We start from the raw sequence: 19,683 nt of genomic DNA on the forward strand, positions 1-19,683 counted from the left end.
ATAAATTGGAAGAAAACCTGAGTTCTCAGTTGCTCAGTCCAACTACTTGAGTGTTTTGGATTACCTTTGATTCATCTTAATGGCTTTAAATCAGTGCCAAAGTCAGCACAGTACTGGTATTGTTTCTGATGTTCAGCTCTACTGTGCATAATCCACAGCACAAACATAGAAGACAAAAACAGTGTAAAAGGTGTTTCGCACATTATAATTGCATTCCACACTTTATGAATTTATATTCTAGATTAATTCAGTATGAATATTTTGCTTATTGTATGAGATTGGATACATGTGGTCTTATTTAACAGATAAATTAAACCAGAAAATAGATACAAGTAGCAGAGCCATTGTAGATTCAGATGTTACAGCTGGGTTGCAGTAACTGTTTCCACAGTATCAGAGTCACAGCTGTGCTAGTGACATCTAGTGGAATTAAGTGGTAACTTCACATCCAATGTTAAGGGATTCAAACTTTGGGCAAAAGGACTTCAATCAATTGATCTCAAGTAAATGTGGAGCACATCATTTTTTCACAGACAAAGATTTGGGATCTTTAGTAGTCCGTCTAATAAGTAATAGAATAAGAGAGCATTTAGAGCGGTTTCACACTGAGAAATGAACAGCCTGCCAACCGTTTTAAACTCTTATGTTAGTGTGAGCCCAGAATGTGAAACAAGACTATTGCTCAAAAATTACTTAAATGTTTAATTGCTGATCAAAATAGCTGCAGATTAATTTTGTGCAAACTTCCAATCAATTAATTTCAGCTCTATTATTCACAGCTAGAAAAAAAACATAAACAAATTGCGGACAATGGTGAAACAGGAACATAAGCAAAACCTGCATAGAGAAATATCTTGTTTTGTCTTTGTTAAATTTCCAATGTTTAAATTTGCTGTAGTCACAGTTTGATATTTGTGTGCTTATGTCTTGTATCATTTTCTGTTAGTACAAAACCGTTTCCTGTATACTAATTACCAAAATAGTATGCAGTATTATAAGGATTAATACACAGTGCATACACACTGTGTATTAATCCTCAGTGCATAGAATGATTTTATAGTGTGCAAATTGACATACAGCACATTAACCTCTGGTAAAAGAGAGATATCACTGAAGCCGTATTGTTCGAAACTAAACATCTACAACAAACTAATCAAGATGACAGATGAAAAAGACACAAAAATCACCTTTCCACAGTTTATTTCCTTTTAAAATAATTCATACAAATGCATACAGTCACAAACATATCTTTGTCAGGTTGTCAGTTTTGACCAAAAATAATGATATTTACTGTAGAATATAGAATATGTGTACTGTATATTGCTACGCCTACTACTTTACCATAAAGGGGACCAAGGTAGGCAACAGTGGACTGTGTGTTACTACCAGGGATGGAATTTCAAGGAGCACCTCAATACTTAAAAAGCTGTTTCTTCTTGTGGCACCCATCTGTTTGACTGAGGAATGCTTACAGTTTATATTAAGTTGCTCTGGAGATATCAGCAAAGTGTTTCCCCCCCACGTGGCGACAGGCATCTTGTGAGGAAAGCTTAAGAGTAAAGTTCAAAATATTCCAGCATTCCTTTAAGGATTTTGGGGCTCTAGCCTGACAGTGATATTTAAATGTCACCTCAGTACCATTTGTACCAGACACCCCATTAAGATTCTGGCCAGTGAGAACTTGGCACAAGCTCAGGTTGTAAAATACTCACCAGTGGCTAGTGAAATTTCCATCCCTGATTGCTACGCTTACTACCTCACCATGAATAAGAACAGGTAGGCAACAGTGAACTGTTTTTACTACTCAGCTGCTGGTAGAAGGGGATCCAGAAAGCACCGTCACTTAGCTGGCCTGCTAACATCAACAACACATGAACTGGAATCAGTAATTAATCTTCCAGAGAGAAAAAGAGTCTCGGATATTTTAACACTGGTATAAATATATCAGCATCTTGTTTACATTGTGAGAGTGTGGCCAGTAAGTCTAGTCTCAAGTTTGGTTCCACACGTTTTTTTGTTTTTAGCTTGTGCGTAGTGTTTTGTTGTGTATTTAGATGGCAGTCTTTGTAATGATGCCTTGTGGAGAGTACTAGCCACCACCCCTCCTCCCAGTGCTGCTTTTTTAGACACAGATACAACCAAGTCACATTGACACAGGCAGGCAGAACACCATATGTACACATAGACACGGAGGCCATGGAGGGTGGCTAAATGGTATACTCGGGAAGGACCCATCATGAAATGTTAAAGGGATACTAGACTGGAGAACAAATCAGCACATTCTGACATGCTACCATGTACGTCGAACATCTTTATGTTATTGTGCATATATGCTGTCCCTCACACTAGTAAAACACCATAGTTTTAGCTCTCAGTTGCAGGTTGTTCCTCTTTCGGAAAGCTGATCTAACTGAGCATTCTTATCTATAGTATTAAAAACAGATTAAAAGTTGCAATATGGGAGGCGATCTGAAATATGAAAGATCTGTTTGGCTTGACTTGAAGCATAGAAGTATTCCTCATCTGTCCTTAACTTGATGTCACATCTGCACAAGTGAGTTAAACTTCAACTAGGAGTCTAAAATGGTTTTGGTAGGCACTAAAGAGTTGATTAACTGATCGGATCATTTCAGGGGTCTGTAGGCTGATTTGGCAAATCATTTGCTATAAGTGAAGTGACACACTTTTTCATCAGTGCTGTGCATCATTTGTAAACCTTGGTGTGCTGAACTGTTCATGCTCCACAACTATACAGTTACTATATGTAATAGTGGAAGCAATGGATCATGAAGACATGAAGGAAATGAAGATATTTTCCTTTTATGAGACAGTTTCCTAAACCGTAAGCTGCTGCAGTACAAACTCTCAGTGCATCACCTTGTGGACAACCTGCTTCGTCTTTCAGATAAATAATCCCAACATCTTTATTTTGTAATAAAAACAATCAGGACTAGCGATGAAGTCCATCATCCCAGCCAACCATACCATTTTGCCACCTCCCTACAGCCTTCCCTCCCACAACCCCCTCGATTTGGGTCAAACATTTACACACAAGTCCCAAGAGCAAAATCACATGCCCCTTAAACATAACAAACAAAAGCAAACATTAGATCAACTTTAGCTCTTGTTAAAGTTCTTCTTCTAATGTAGCGGGACACGAAAAGGCAAGCAGGTAGAAAAACAAAAGCACTAAGTGGCATAAAAAGGAATTTTTAAAATAAAAATTTAAAAAATAATATACCAACTGCGGAAACTTAATTTCCTGAGATGGTGTGCAAAAAGCTGCCTCTTTTTTTTTTTTTTTCTTTTTTTAGGGGGCTTGTTAATTTGGGAACACAAAAAAAACAGATATTGTATTCTCAAACCAGTTCAGCTACATAGAGAGATCACATAACCCTTGTTCTGTTAAGACTGGAATACAAATATCAGTATCTTCTTGCCGTAACTCTAAAAACTGTACACAGACAGGTTACATTCATTTCATAACCTACTACTTTTGCTTGTACATCAAACTAAGGAAAGGACACAGAAAAAGAGACATGAAACCCGCCCCTCTAACTTTGGACACACTACAGTCTAAGACAGCAGAATTTGAATCAGTATTTTTTCTTCCCAAATCAACAGATAGTTATTGTTATTTTTTCAATGTCTGGCAGAGAAAACAGTTTAAAACTCAACTATAGTTGTTATGAAGATCAACCTGCGGACTCTTGAGCTCAACAGTCTTTCTCAGGACTTCTAGTTGGAGCAGAGGACAACTGTCTTGCTCTTTGATTAGAGCATCCAACAGCTATCCACTCCTCCTCCTCCTCTTTATCATCATCATCATCATCCTCTTCTTCTTCCTCTTTGGAGTGTGAACTGGCTGCCGGGAACCAACTGCCAGCGAGTTGTGAATCGATTGTTATTGGGACCTCAACCTGTCGATCTGACACTCTGTGAACCTGTCTGATAACAACTTGTCACTAGGGGACTTATCGCTATGACACTGGTTGTCACGCCAACCGCCTCCGGTCACCAGACAACTCGTGCGTTTGTGTGTGTGTGTTGCTACAGTTGGTCATTCGGATGCTGCTCTCTGTCGCCCTCTGGTGGCTTCACTGTGTTTTGTCCAGGCGATGGGGCATGTGGAGGGTGTGTGACAGCGGGCGGGAGGGTGTGTGTGATGGGCACGGCGCTGGGCACTATGCCTTCAATTGGAGGCGGAAGGCCGCCGGCTGGCAAGCTCACCACTCCTTGCGGGTACCTGTATGGGAGGGAAATAAACATGAGTCATCAAAGTAGGATTGAAAATATGTGACCTTGTTTAGTAGTAATTGTTACTCAACACCTGCAAAGCAGTAGAACTCCATTAAAATGAGTAAAATCCAATTAAACTTTGATATTTTTAAAAACTAAATAGTTATATTAAAAGAGTACTTGAGTGACTTAGTAGTGCACATTCATAAAGTCAGGAGAGAGAGAGAGAGAGATACTGACTTAAATTCCCTTATATGGGTCAAGTTCCAAAAATGCCAGATCCTACACCTCCCATAATTCATCACAATAACATGCCTGCCTGGTAAATGCTGACATCTTTCAAACCCACTGGCCCCCAGTTTGTATCACAGGGTTTCCAATCCAAGGCTGATATAACCCTGATGATATCAGGTTATTTCTTCAGACTTGACAAAGCCTCTCCACAGTTGTAGAAAATGTTATACAACTATTTCCACATGATGAACTACACCTCATAGCAACTAAACTAATCTCGATGTGTAAAATTAGAGCACTACCCCGTTAAGAAAAATGGGTTTACATATAGTTTCATTGTTATAGCAGAGTGCAGTGGAGCTTTTCTGACAGTTGGCACCTGGAACACAATAAGTTAGAATAAACAAATGATCAGCAATGTATCAGGTTTCATTTCACCAATACTGATTTATTAGAAAATACCTTGAACAGCCCTCATACTGGCCCTGCAGATATGGTGTTGGCATCCCTAGTGACTGATTGAGGGATGAAAGAACAAATAGTTTATGCAAGCTTTGTTTTCTATTTTAGCCATTGAGGTATCGGTAGATGCTAGCAGGTTGTATCCCAGCCCACTGTTCCAATGATATTCGACAATCTACCTAATAGTTACATTTGAGAAAGAAATGTCATTTGTACATTTCTAACCCTGGAAGTTCAAATTCTATATTTTCAAGATATTTGGCAAACATTTGTTTTTATCCTGATGTCAGTTATTACCTATAAGCCCCGTTGAGTTCAGGGTGGACGGTAGCTGGGTCAACTCCTGTCCAGTGGTTGTTCTGGGTGAGGAACTCCTTATTCACACAATTCTTCAGACTGTCTGGTATGCGACCTGGAAAACAAAGTGATGGAGCAAGAGAAAAAAGAAACGGAGACAGAGATAAATATAAAGTGCTAAGATTTTTCAAAAAAAATAAAAAAGATTTTAAAAAAGACAAGATTTAAAAAACACAACTCAAATTAATAGTCCACTGACACAATTTACACAGGAAAACAAGTTTTCAAAGCAGGTTTTTTTCAAAATCTCACTAACCTACTTTCTGTACAGACACACAAAGTTGGACAACACTGTTATAGAGGAAGATTAATAAACAGGCCAATGGAAAAAAGACTGAGCCCAAAGGGGAAACCACAAGGCGACAGAGACGGAAAGAGAGAAAGAATAACATGAAAGAGAGAGAGAAAGAAAGGGTGGGAGAGGAAAAAGAAGAGACCTTTAAATATCTCTTTGATGAAAGAGTGGGAAAGATGCTTTACGCTTGACTGCAGCAGAAAACCTAAAAGTATCTCTTTTTAGACTTTTTGTTTACATTTTTCAGCAGGGGGAATGTTTTGTGTCTGCATAACTGTGTGTATCTGTGTGTGTGTGTGTGTGTGTGTGTGTGTGTGTGTGTGTGTGTGTATTACCTGTGATAGCCCTTCGAATCTCCCTGGCTGCCTCCTCTCTCATCTCCAGCGAGGCTTGTTCGCTGTACCAGGCAGCATGTGGAGTGCAGATCAGATTGGGTGCATCCTTCAGTGGGCCCTGACTGAAACTGATACATGTACACACAGTAATCAGTTAGGACTGCAACAAATAATTCTACTTATCAGTTAATCTCTAATTAAGTTTTAGATGAATAGATTAATTGCTCAGTCTATAAAAGTGTCAAAAAAAATCCCATTTCAAATCCAATTTACTCAAATTACTTGTTTAGTCTGTTCAATGGTCCAAAACAGATATTTTACAATTATATAAAACACGCAAAAGAAAAGCAGCAATGGAACCGCTGAATGTTTACATTTTTACTTGATAAAATCTAAGCAGTTGATGGATTTTGTTGTCATTTAATCTTCCGTCTTCCATTTGTTTATCAGTAAACTTTATTGTGTTTGAGTATACCATTATTTAAAATTAAAATCAAACTGAAACTGTTCAGTCCCCTCTAATTCACATTTTATTTAGCAACAATAAATTAGAAAGAAAGTAATATAGTAATTTATATAGTAATGGAGAAACAACATTTTTATTTTCTAACCGCAAAAACTGGAATTAAATGTCAAATGTTATGTCATCTATATGCTCAACATTCACATGCACTGACAGTTATAATGACCAGATACTTGTCGGTGGTGTCACAACAGAAGAATGTTTGTGTTTTACCTGAAAGGCTCCGTCTCATGAACGTCCAGAGCAGCTCCGCGTATCCTCCCCTCCTTCAGGGCCTGAGCGAGGGCCTTCTCATCCACCAAACCCCCCCTGGCTGTGTTCACCAGAAACGCACCCTGACGCATCTTTAACACACAAACACACACAAACACACACACACACACACACACACACACACACACACGTACAGTCAGTTTTTTATATTGGTCTACTAAGATAAAGCTTTACACCAGATTCTAATTTTAGATTGGTCCGACTTGGTTCACGTCATTAGCTAATCCCCTTAAAACAAACAACAGTGACAAGAAATGCAGCTGTAGACACACACACACTCATCCACTGACAAACAAATGTTAACAAATCAAAACTAAGATTTAAAAATTACACACAGGGATTACTTCTGCATACATTTACCTCATTATTTGACACTTTTAACATGAACAACTGACATTATAACATTATATATATGTCTGAAAATAAATAAAAGCATAATAGGCCCCCTTTAATAAATATGTGAAGCTCAGAATTACTTAATAGCTAAAGTCCTTTGTGTCTCAGGATGAATATTAGTTTTAGGCTGTACTGTTGTCATATGCGGCGCACGCAGCAGAGAAACTCATTTATCTGTAGGCAGTGGGCTCCCCCGGGTATTCGCCTCTTTAATATTTATGGTCATGTGATGTAGTAGTTGATGTAGGGATAAATAAATCATTCAAGCGTGCAGCTGTCTGTCCACCTGTTTGATGGTGAAGTCGTTGATCAGGTGGTGGTTGTGTTCGTTCAGGCTGCAGTGCAGAGACACGCAGTCAGAGTGGAAGAGCAGGTCCTGCGTAGAAAGAGACAAAGAGATGAGTGTTTATGCTGCTGCACATAATAGATTCAACTCTTATTGATTTCCAACAAAATCACGTTTAAAATCGTCTGTATACCAAGAATAAGCATTTGTTTGTTTGTCAATAACTGGTATGAATTATATATCTTTAGAAAGAACACTGATTTTACTGTATATTTTCGTTTTTTTTATTACAGATATTGTCACATTATCTGGTAGTGAGCACTAGAGGGCGCTCTCCTTTCTCCATACATTTTGAGTAGGAACCGCAGAGAAATGTAAATACACATTTGTCATGGTGGAGGGTGAAGAAGGCAGTGTTTTGTCAGCAGAGGGAAAAGGAGACAATGGATTTTTTTTTTACCACATTACAAAGTAGATTTGGTCCAAATTGGTTTAAATGCTAAGCTAGTGTTGTGTTCTTATTGGCCAAAATCCTAATGGGAATCTACTGGCAGCGATACTGAAGTGGAAAATATCACTGTCATGGTTTTGGATTCGCTGATATTTGCATTATTTGCAGAGCAACAACATATAAACTGTCAGCATCCGTGACTCGGTCAACCAGTGAGTGTCAGGAGGAAAATCAGCTGACTGGCTTTTAAAATGTCAAAGTGCTCCTTGAACATCCATTCCTGGTTGTAATACACAGTTCACTGTTGCCTGCATCTGTCAGCTTTATGATAAAATAGAGCTGTTCATAAAAACCAACTATTGAAATCAGTAAACTTTCAGGTCTTATTTGGTCTCATATTCATGTTAGTATTTGTTAGCTATGTGTGTGCGTGAAAGTCAGTGGAAATTATCACTCTGCAAACTGGACTTGAAGGTATGAAAGGGCTGCTTGTGAGTTAAAAGTGTTTTTTCAACACACATAAGTGCTGGAAACCATCCGTAGCTTTCCAACATCTCAACAAAATGGCCCCAGTCATAACCCACTGTATGTGTGTGTGTGTGTGTGTGTGTGTGCTACCTGTAGTGTGGTGACCCTTTGTAGTCCCAGGGATCTCTCTACGCCGTCAGCCAAATAAGGGTCATAGAAAATCACATTAAAGCCAAAGGCCTTGGCTCGCAGGGCTACAGCCTGGCCAACCCGACCTGGAAATACACAAATACACACAGACATGGAGACACACACACACACACACACACACACACACACACACGCAAGCATGAAGACAAACTCCACACACGTGAAAACACATTCAAACGGAGCACAAAAAACACAATAGTTAACATTTTCGTACGCCTCAAATTCCCTTTTTTCAACTTCTTACTTTCACAAATTGCATAATGCTCTGGCTACACACGTCCGCTCATTAAGACTGAAAAAGTTCCCAGACTGAACAGAGAGGAGATTTGCATTCTGCCTCTGGTTAATCCTCTTATATTTTATTGGCAGTAACTCCTTGGGAAGCCAATTTAGCTGAGCTAAGGACAAAACTTCCCAAAATGAAAATGGAAAAGAGAAGAGAAAAATGCTGGATGATTAAATACTCTGGCAGTATTCCTCAGCGGCGACCTTGCCGACAGTAAATCAGTCTGACCACCACTCAACTGCTGGCTCCATACGAGTTCAAATTAAAACAGTAAAAAGCTTGACTCTAGAGGCGTAATGTCCTGTATACTATATGTGTGTTTACTCACCGAGCCCTATGAGTCCCAGCGTCTCTCCTCTGATCCTCGCGGCTCCTGATGCCACTTCCCTGATCTGCTCCACGCTCTGAACCCGCGTGCCTTCCCGGAGAGCCTAGCGTGAATAGCGATACATTCTTATATGCAAATATCACACAGACAACAACAAAAACAGTCCAACATGATCCATCACTAAGGTTTATCACATATTATCAGGACTTCAAACGTAGCTAAAGTCTAAATCCTGATTAGTTCATTAGATACTGTGATCGTGATTGTTACTAATAACTGATTTGAGGAACAAATCATTTACTGTACCTTCTACATCTTACATCAACGTCTCGACTATTTTCAAATACAGCGACATTCTAAAGAAAATGAAATGTTTTAATATTGCTGATATGCCAGTAGTCCAATAATTAGTAATCGTGGAAACTAAAATCATGATAACCGAATGTACACGTCTAACCATTAGTTCATTTCAATCCAGTTTTATTAAAGTCACTTTTTATCAGCCATACAAGGCTACAAACCTGGTGCAGCCAGGTGGTACGTCGGTACAAGGTGAGGATGTGACACAGCGTGGAGTCCGCCGTCTCCTCCACTGAGGCGGCTGGCATATTACACACAGCTATGCCTGTTAGACCACAGAGCAGATAAGGATTAGTAATTGCTTTTGTGCCCATTTGAGGAGGAAGATGAAGATTGTTGAAAGCTATTTTGGTGGAGAAGCACGAGCCGAAAGTGTGATGTCAGCGCTTTTAGACACCGCTGTCGAGCTTTAAATAGCAGAGACTCTCTTGGTGGAAGGAGATAGGGGATGTTAGGAAAGCTCTGGCTGTTGCAGGAGGGAGATGAGGTTTTACTGACTTCACTTTTTTTTTCTAAAAATATTACAGACTTGTTGCAAACATGGAGATGCCTTTTTGGTTGCTAGGAAAATATTTTTGTGAGGGTGGCTGTTTCCTTTTCTTTGTCAGCTTATGAAACCTATGTTATATCATAAATGATACTACTGAGAAACTATCATTATTAAAAGAGTTAGAATATGAGAACTGTTGGCAGCTGAGAAATTGAAAATACATTTAATTCATTATTAATTCATACATGGGTGTTCACATAAAATAGTGCTGAGTTTAAACATGATGACGAAACCTGGATTTAGTTAATATTGTCATTTTTTCTCTTACTTTTGAATCCGTAGGCCACACAATAAAAACATGTATATTCTGGTAACCCATCACTTACTGTGTACACTACGGCTGCGTTCAGACAGACAACAGCACATCATGAAAAAATGCATCCCTCTCATCATTTGAGCAGAACAGAGAGCTCAGACAAAAAAACAACCCATCACCGTCCGACAACACAATGCAGCGTCACCCAGCAGGGTGCTGTGTTAGCTAGTCAAATATGTGCAAGCTCACATTCCTGGTGGATTACGTTTTTACGTGAACGCTTTATATGGGCAAAAATACAACATGTGTCACTAGAGACTGAATATGAATCGTTTATGTATGAACTTGAATTGCTCAACTTGAATGATTTTATTAAAAACTGAATCTGTATAGCATGATTTGAAATTGTTTGGAACTGAACCTGAATGTAATATTATGAAATTGAATTTGGTTGCTCTGAAACTATTTCAGCTCTCTATATACTTCCACACTCACAATTCAAATTTAGTTTCACAATTCAATTTCAGTTCATTGAGACTTACGACCGGTCGTTGAGGAAGAGCAATCGAGTGCAGATTCACAGAATTCCTTTTCACGTACTGCGATGACGGGTGCTTTTCTTTTGGCTAACGTGTCTCCTCGCTTCCCTCGCTTGCGACTCTTCCTCGTGTCTCAGCTCCTCCCAGCGAGGGTGCGAGAGAGAGAGACACGAGGACGGAGGAATTTAATTCATCAAAACGGGACGCTCACTCCAGCCTCATTTTGAGGAGACGGCATCTAGTCATGATTCACAGCAACGTCAGCTATCAATGTGTAGAAATTATTAATTAACAGTTTAAACTCTAAAGTTTAAACTTAAAATTCATGCATAATTAATTAACTCTTTAAACTCTTAATAATTTCTAGGCTACATATTGATAGCTGGCAGGAAAACACCTGATAACTGCTCCGATGTTTTATTATTTGATTATAAATCTATAGCAGCGTCTGGCTGTGACAGAATAAGACACAAATAGACAATTTAAATCCATTAATGACTGAGAGAACAGAACAGATGAAAAGGAGCAATAAAAACAGCTGTAGCCTTATTTTGTGACGGTCTGACGTCCTTTGCAGGCTCAGGATATTAAAAGAGACACGCAGCTGTGTAGCGTCATATTTTCCTGAAGGAGCTGAGATGTACTTAAAACAAAAAAGAAGAAAGGAGAAACGTTTTGGCTTATGAAGGAAAAATAATAAGGTTACAAGAATGTTTTTTTATGATTGATTCAGGATTGAGTCATTTTTATTTTATGAATAAATATGAAAAGCTGCTGTTGGTGCCGTCATTCTTGTTCCAAAGGGTGTTTTCCTGATCTGCTGTATTACAGCAACAGCCCGACTGTTTACCGTCCCATCGGATCAGCTGACTAATCAATAAACACATTTAATTAAAGGGGTGTTGCCGTCCGGTAAAAAGATTTCACAGAGGATACGCCTGTCGTTCCTCGCTCTAAGCTTCTCCAGGAGCCTCCTCTCTCCTCTCTCCTCATCTCCTTTGAGGTGCATTTAAAGGATTGGAAGATCCTCCATGATGGCGGAGGGAGATCGGTTTCTGGGTCACGGAGGAGAGAGGACGTAACAAGGAAGCATAAATTAGCATCCCATGGATGAATGGGAGTGAAAGAAATGGTCAAAAGCGTAGGTGCTGATTGGCCGAAAAGGAATTCTGCGAAACTGCACTGGATGGCTCTTCCTCAACGACCGGATGTGAGTCTCAGTGACCTGAAATTGAGATGTGAGAGCTGAAAGTGAAAGTATATAGAGAGTTGAATTTTCAATGAGGATCAAACACAGTTTCAGAGCAACTGAATTCAATTTCATAACATCACATTCAGTTAAAAGTTTATTAGAATTCACTTCCAAACTAAATAGATTCAAATCATCAAATCAGATTCAGTTTTTAATGCAATTAATCAAGTTGAACAATTCAAATTCAGATAGAAATGATTGAAATTCAGCTTCTGGTGACATATTTCTGCACACAGCTGTAATTCTACTGTGTTTGTCACCGTCGCCACTACAAAAGATACAATGATGATAAATTTGGTCACTTAAAGTATGGTGAGGATATTACCATAGTAACAGTAAAGCAGTGAAGTGCAGTACAGCGTTTCTACTACAGACTCTTCTTCATCTATATGTGTGTGTATGTGTGTGTATGTGTGTGTATGTGTGTGTATGTGTGTGTGTGTGTGTGTGTTCTCACCCAATTCGCCAGCAGATTTGATGTCAATGTTGTCATAGCCGCTGCCGATGCGGACGATGATGCGCAGAGCTTTAAACTTCTCTAGATCTTCTCTCATCAGAGTGATGGTGTGGTACATCAGCGCTCCTACAGCTTCATTCAGCACCTGGACACACACACACACACACACACACAAACACACACACACACACATACACAGTTTGAATTAGCTAAATTATAAAGAGAGGCATATTTGATAGTATGTGCTTATACAGTTGACTGTTTTCAGAGCAATAAGGTGCTTCATTTGAATACAAACAGTACATATGGAGAAAGTGTGAAGGTAAAGTCATCAGCGTTTCTCTCTGTAGATGTGAGCACAAGTCAAGTGTGTCTTTGCGGAAATCACTTTTTGAGAGATTGTCAACAACCACAGTTCACCGAGTACACGCTCACAGCGTTTCCATGAACTCCATTTCTTGGTTAAAGTCTTTTTCTAGATGTGCTGTTTATATCATTCTCATATCCTGTTTTTGAATACTCTGCCTGCATTTCCTGAATATTACCATGGGAACAAACCTTTTATAGCCACAGGAGTGGAGATAAGGTGTCTCTGCATTTGACTAAAACTGACTAATAATCAGCAGGATTCTTCTTCTCATGGGATTCTCAGTGGCTTCTACTTAGGATGACGGCTTATTGTCTTAATTGAAAATGAAATAATCTGACTTGAAAGCAGATAACTTGATTATCATATAGAATGGGGATATATAGCCGTGTGAGAAAAAACAGTTCTGCATCTGCCGTCACCTTTTAATTAGTTCTCAGTTAATCATACGATCTTTTTCTAACGTTTGCCAGCCCTCCTAGTCATGCGTGCGAGAAAGGATGAAAATGACATGTGGTTCAATTACAATAAAAAAGCCCTTTTAATTACACAATGAGGTGGCTGCTTACTAGAGAGCAAGAGAGAGAGAGAGAGAGAGAGAGAGAGAGAGAGAGAGAGCAAGAGATAGTTAGTGAGCGAGGGAAAGCCATCTGTTTCTCCCACGCTGTGGCCTACTGAGCACGCTCACAGAGAGAGTGTGCCTGGCAGTCACCCAGAACGAGACGTAACCCTGCCAGACATACAAACCCATTTACAATCCATAGTGGCGGTGGCAAGATCTGAGCCTGACCCACATTTTAGGGTTTGCTCTCTGTCCTTGTCTTTATTCTTCTTAACTTCATTTTTCTATCTGAAATTTTACTCTTTTTCTTCTTCTGTACTTCTCTTTTTTGTTTCTGAAACCAGTAAGCATTGGAGCGTTCATTGTAAACAGCCAATCCTTTTTTTTTTGCCAATTTAATGTGGTTACTTCAGATCCTCCCTTTCTGATGATAGTCAGAAAGGGAGGATCTTCTCAATTAACAGAAATCACAGTCTACAGCCGTGCTTGCAGCTTTGTGAGACTGTACTTAAGCACGCTGGCACTTTAAACTTGATCACATGATGTTTAACAGATAGCTTACAAATCAACCTGAGGGCAACATGAACATCTGTACTACATTTTATGCAAATTCATCCAGAGGAAATGTCAGAGGATCAGTAGGATTTCCTCCTCTTAGGACCATGAATGTCTGAACAAAATTTCATGTAATTTTTTAAATATGCATTTTATAATTATTAAGATTCTGGACCAAAGTGTTGAACTGACCAACAAAAAGGCCGACATTGTTATCCGTAGACCTACATCGCTACAACATAGAGCATCTGTGACATCGTACATTTCTGAAGGGATGTTTTGAAGTGAATAAATGAATAAAAAGTGGAGCAAACTGTAAACACCATGACTGTGTGGTCTATGCTGATTTGTCAATCAAGGCAAACATGTCCCAAAATTAACCCCAGAGAGATTTCTAGGACTGATAGTTATTATTTTGTTGCTGTATTTCTAATTTAAATAAAAATATGATTGAACTATATCCATTTTTCCACGTAATCTAACACTGCAGCTGCTCCCACGTTATAAACAAACATACAAACTGCCTCTTTCTGTGATGGTTTCAATATTCGGCTCTAAATGTTGCTGCTTAAGTCAGTTTTAGATTTTCTGTTTTCTATAAAAAATATACACACATAGAAACAAAACAGAAAATGTTAAAGCTGTATTGAGCTGGTTGTACACTGCTGAATCACAGACATCAGTTTATATGAAAATGCTGAATTGCTATGAACTTTGTCCTTCTTACTGTGACGCCTTTCTTTAAACTTCAGGTTAGATATTTTTACATCACTTCTGGATATTAAAATTTGAATTCTCTCAAGAAAATGATGATTATATGATGTCTGTTACGTTATGTGGTTAAATGTCTTACCTTCTCGTGGATCTCCTGTGTGGACTGCGCGTCACAGAAGGCCACAGTTGCTACATCTTTCAGGATGGGCATCTCCACAGTGCAGTCGCGCCCGTCCAGCAACGCCACCAGAGGGCGCGGGTGCATGGGCCCGTTCATGATGGGTGGCCTGATGCCTGCAAACACACACATGAAAAGAGAGAGAAAGTGTCAGGTTGGCAGAACAAAAGTGGGAACGGAGGAAACAGTAACATGAGCAGAAAGTAGTCTTGATCGTCAGAGGTAATGTAGACATTAAATCACTATAATTTATATTGTGGAGTTGTAACACCTACATAACTGCAAATTCCTATATTATTAAACCTCTCGCTTTCATTTTCCGGGTCGCATCTTCCAGCGTTTCTTAAACTTGTCAGCAGATTTCAGTTGTTTGTCATTCATGAAATCTAAAACTGAAGATATGCAGTTGCTTCTGGGCACAGACGAGGTCCCGCTTAATCTGCATCCCATAATTTTTCCGCTCTGGACTGATGCAATTGCTATGACAACTGTGACAGTAAGCGTGAAGAAAAGAAAGAAAAAAAAAAGAAGAAGAATTTCCCAGAGCAGCTGTCTATCTGCTGCAGAGTTAATTCCCGTCGTGAAAGGTCATGTTTCACAGCTGTTTTTCCCCTTATTACGTTTAAGGATTTTTATTGTTTTGGTTTCATTATTACAGCCTTTCTAATTAAGTTTATCGATTCTTTGAAACATGTAGTAACTGGGAAGATGGAGGTGGTAGGTAGGTAGTGTGGTAGAAAACTTGAACGTTCAGAATATCCCTGTGGAATTAAAAATTGTGGGGCAAAAACACTATGATAATTAGAGGTACTCTTTTGTATTTTATCCTGTTCATAGTTCTCATATATTCATAGTCTAAGACCCTCATGAACCACTGAAAGTCACTCTTAGGCAATAACGTCCAGCTGTGTCCTGTAGAAGTAGATACTCCTTAAGTCACAAACACTACTGACTACCAAAAAACAAAAGTATTTGGATGACTCAGTGTCTATTGTGTCATTAAAGTTTTTAAGTAGTAGGTGACACATCAGGGGGATGTAATAGCCAAGCTTGGCTGGTTTCAGTGTCTGACATTTCTCATTTAACTCTACATTGACTGGTATTGATTAAAGGGCTTCTTCCAAAAACCATAGCTCAACTCTCTGTTTTAGAAGTTCAGAGCTCATACTTTGGCCTAGAGTGAAGTGATTACAAAATAAATCAAACAATGACTGTTTCAACATATGAATAAATTTGTTTTTATTTGTTGTGGTTCATGTTCATTCTTTTTTTTTGAACTCATTCATTCATTCAGCACATAATTTGCAGAATTCACGTCATGTTCCAACTTTGTACATGACTTTGTCTGTTTGTTGTAAGTGATTTTAAAGTGGACGTTAAGTAACACTACAAAAACTGGTTATTATTACAATGATTTTTCATACAATTAAATGGTCAGTGTTTAGGTCAGTTTGGTCAAGTTTGCATTCCTACTACATCTGGATCTTTCATCCGTATATACACACTACTTTTAGCTGATTATTTCAACTGTTTATCTACTACTTTATGCTAATTATTCTAAATGTTCATCCTCCCTATGCAAATTATTAAAACCATTTATCAACTACTTTTACTTTTACTCTTACTTAGACTTAACTACTAGCTTCCTACCCAGATTTAATGCACTCTCAGTGGCTGTAATATTTGGATGTATTTTTTTAATCAAATCATAATTTAAATTTATTTGATTTGTACTCCACAATCTTTCCATGTACCTCTTTGCAACTACAGAAGTACCCGCTGGGGTACAAGTACCCCTGGTTGGGAAACACTGCCCTAGATTATGTCACAATTGCATTTTATCTAGCATATCTTGGGGTTTGTGCACATATATGCAACACGAATGTGATACTTCATAGCTCAAAAGGGCTTAATGAATCTGAAAATCAGGGAAAAGTCAGTAGACAGAGGTTAGAAGGTACAGCAGTTCATATGAGGGAGTGATATCCGTCATGAGAGACAGCCACTAAGTGAAATCTGTCCGAAATCTGTCAATAACTGAGTAGAGTGAGCCTCCTCTGCGATTTTCCACAGGATGTTTTATTAAATCATCTCCTCAGATTAAACCATTACCCTCAAAGTGCTGCGAAGCCTTGCAGTTGCATCTAACAAGGCAGATATGCATGACAACCCCACTAGTGGGCCGTTTTTCCGGAGAGCAGTGGTCGATGGAAGTTGCATATATTAGTTTTCCTCAACTACCCCCCCCCCCCCCCCCCCTCCACTGCAATCAGCCTGGATCTCTCAGTTTGTCTCTCTACAGATGACTTAAGGGTCAATCATTCCAGATCACTGATGGACATATTGACTGAGACCCAAGACATCTGAGGGAAAGATAGATTCAGAGGAGCGTCTAAGACAGCGTATGTAATTGGGTCTCTTTGACATGTAAAGTTTTGACAGCCCTCTTAAACACTGTTGATGAAATAAGTGCAGAGTTATGCCTCTTTCTGCTGATGCCGACTGTACCCATCACTCATTTCTGACTTTTTTCCATACGAGATGTTCAGGCTGACATCTCAAATAAGTGACCTCCTCTGTCATTTCACTCAAAATATTCCAGGACCTCCTAAAACATTTTTCTGACCTCCAGATGGATACACAATTGGCACTTGCTCATTTTCTAACTGTTTTACAGTTGCATGAGCTCACATCATGAGAAAGTAGCTGAATTATTAAACCAGTCAGTTCAAAATCCGCATTCTATAGTCCATACCATGTTTGGATGCCAAGGATCCCTGAGAAATTGTGGACTTGTAGACAGAAGTTTGGCAGCTTCAATCCCACAAATTAGTTTGGAAAATCCGGGCAGAGAAACTGAGTAACACTCTTCCCATAACAGCTATCATCAAGTGAGTAAATGAGCAAAATAAATTAAGGAAGGAAAAATCCCTGCTGGAACATTTTTATAGCAGTATGCATCAGTAATAGCTTTTTGTATTTAGCTTGCATTTAGCTTTTTGTAAAATACAACCTGTCAACATGAAAGCTCCTGTTGTTTGGGTTGTTGTGTCAGTGTAACGCTGTTAAGAAACGCCACGCTTAATGATTTTTAAACAGCAACGCTTTTTACCGGTAATAATAATCATTGTTGCTGCACTGGAAATTATTTGGCTGGTTAACATTCACTGCTCCTGGTGTTTATTTCACCTCCATCTGCTCCAGTAGAGCAGCTCAGTGACCAGAAGGTGAGGGCTGTGTTGTACTGGGCAGCTCCCAGGAGTGAATAAGTATAACTGTATGAATAATATGAATAAAAAGCAGACGGGCACTGGAAAAAAACATGCAATGAACCTCCCTGGACAAATGTAGCTGGATGATCTTCCTGTTTCTCATGGAACATGCAGTTCTAGGAAATAAATGTACTGTTTAAGATTTGAACTCTTTCTCTCTCTTTTTCAGAAGACTCAGTGAGCTTCTCTGGTTGTCGAGTGAGCCAGTGTGCAAGCATGGAGAAATAATGTAAACAGTGATTGCATGCATTTCTGGTTCATGCTCCAGTGTGCTGCAGTGTTCAAGGTTCAGCTGTAACAGGATACAAGTATTCAGAATCTGTATTTATAGAACAGAAATCAGAAGAGAAAAACATTTTGAAAAAGCAGTATTGAAATTTGAAGAGGACGCTTTTTCTCTAACAAAAACATACTTATGGTCTATTTTTAAACTAGCGTGCACAGTACTTTGTCTTGCGTGCATCATGCAGTAGAAGAGCAGAGCATGGGAGAATATACTCAGATCCATGTCGCTGTAACCATGGTTGGATGTTGTGGTTGCGTTTAGATTTGGTTTGATCTGAACATACTTACTATAAGTGCCTATATTGAATTATAGTTCAGCTCAGCTACAGTTTCAATTTAATTAGATTTTTATTTTATTTAACTCGATTGCTGTGTGCTGGTCGGTGCTGTCGTGACACTTAAATTTCCCTTGAGATTAATCAAGTATTTCTTATTCTTAAACGTCTAAAATCTGTATCACTTAAATTTTGCTTACAGTATATTGCAGCACCAACAGCTCGCTTTCATCTCTGTCAAGATGAAAGCACTTTCTGCCTGCTTTCACTGTTAAAACAAAGTTGAGGGATGATAAGCTGCCTTGATGCTGCACTCAGAAGCTACATAGAAGCAAAGATAGCTCACAACTCCCATCACTCAATTTCCATATTGTCTTCATATCTCCATCGTCAGATTACAGCATGAAACTTGATCTGATGAAGCTGCCCGCAGCGCAGTGAGACCAATAAGGTGTAACTCAAATCCTGCTCACAGTGCCTTATGTTGCCCGGTAAAACATTAGCTTTTCCATAATAGGATTTGCCTGGAGGCCATTGCACTTACGCGTCAATACAAAATCAATGGTGCATGGCTGAGAAATTGGAATTCATCAACGGCAAAAAGTACTCGAGCTTTGACACCTCTGTAGCACACTTGCTTGTAGGTGCTGCACTTTACGGTATTTTTGGCCCACGGACTCGTTTTTCATAAGGTTTAATGTGAGAATTGAGCAGAGACACTGGGAAACAAAAGGCGATTCAGAGATGCGTTCACCAGCACGCAACAACGAAAACTGGTCCTTCCGATCGGTTGTGCAGCAGAATGGCGTTTTTAAGAGAGTAACAGAAATTCCAGACATTTCTACGGCTCACACTTGGTCACAGTGAGGGAGGAAATAGCTCTCATTCCAGCGCCAAGCATGACCTTGGGAGGACCAG

At 39.2% G+C, this 19,683-nt stretch overlaps 1 protein-coding gene across 4 annotated transcripts in view; it reads right to left on the reverse strand.

The window, feature by feature from the left end:
• Positions 1–1,183: 1,183 nt before the first annotated feature.
• The window catches only part of LOC137189788 (C-terminal-binding protein 1), a 37,326-nt gene continuing 18,826 nt past the window's right edge, over positions 1,184–19,683 (reverse strand). For 3 of the 4 annotated variants that reach the window (XM_067599851.1, XM_067599852.1, XM_067599850.1), the window contains 10 exons: positions 14,895–15,049; positions 12,558–12,702; positions 9,665–9,768; positions 9,144–9,246; positions 8,470–8,594; positions 7,401–7,490; positions 6,659–6,789; positions 5,923–6,050; positions 5,233–5,347; positions 1,184–4,246 (listed from right to left, as the gene is read on the reverse strand). In XM_067599851.1, coding sequence (XP_067455952.1) covers positions 4,051–4,246; positions 5,233–5,347; positions 5,923–6,050; positions 6,659–6,789; positions 7,401–7,490; positions 8,470–8,594; positions 9,144–9,246; positions 9,665–9,768; positions 12,558–12,702; positions 14,895–15,049 — 1,292 coding nt within the window. In that variant the 3' untranslated portion in view covers positions 1,184–4,050. Of the gene's footprint in view, positions 4,247–4,935; positions 4,989–5,232; positions 5,348–5,922; positions 6,051–6,658; positions 6,790–7,400; positions 7,491–8,469; positions 8,595–9,143; positions 9,247–9,664; positions 9,769–12,557; positions 12,703–14,894; positions 15,050–19,683 lie in introns of all 4 variants that reach the window. The other variant, XM_067599853.1, reaches the window with a different exon arrangement.

Source organism: Thunnus thynnus, chromosome 9 (assembly GCF_963924715.1).
Source record: "Thunnus thynnus chromosome 9, fThuThy2.1, whole genome shotgun sequence".
In the NCBI taxonomy this organism is placed as follows: Eukaryota; Metazoa; Chordata; class Actinopteri; order Scombriformes; family Scombridae; genus Thunnus; species Thunnus thynnus.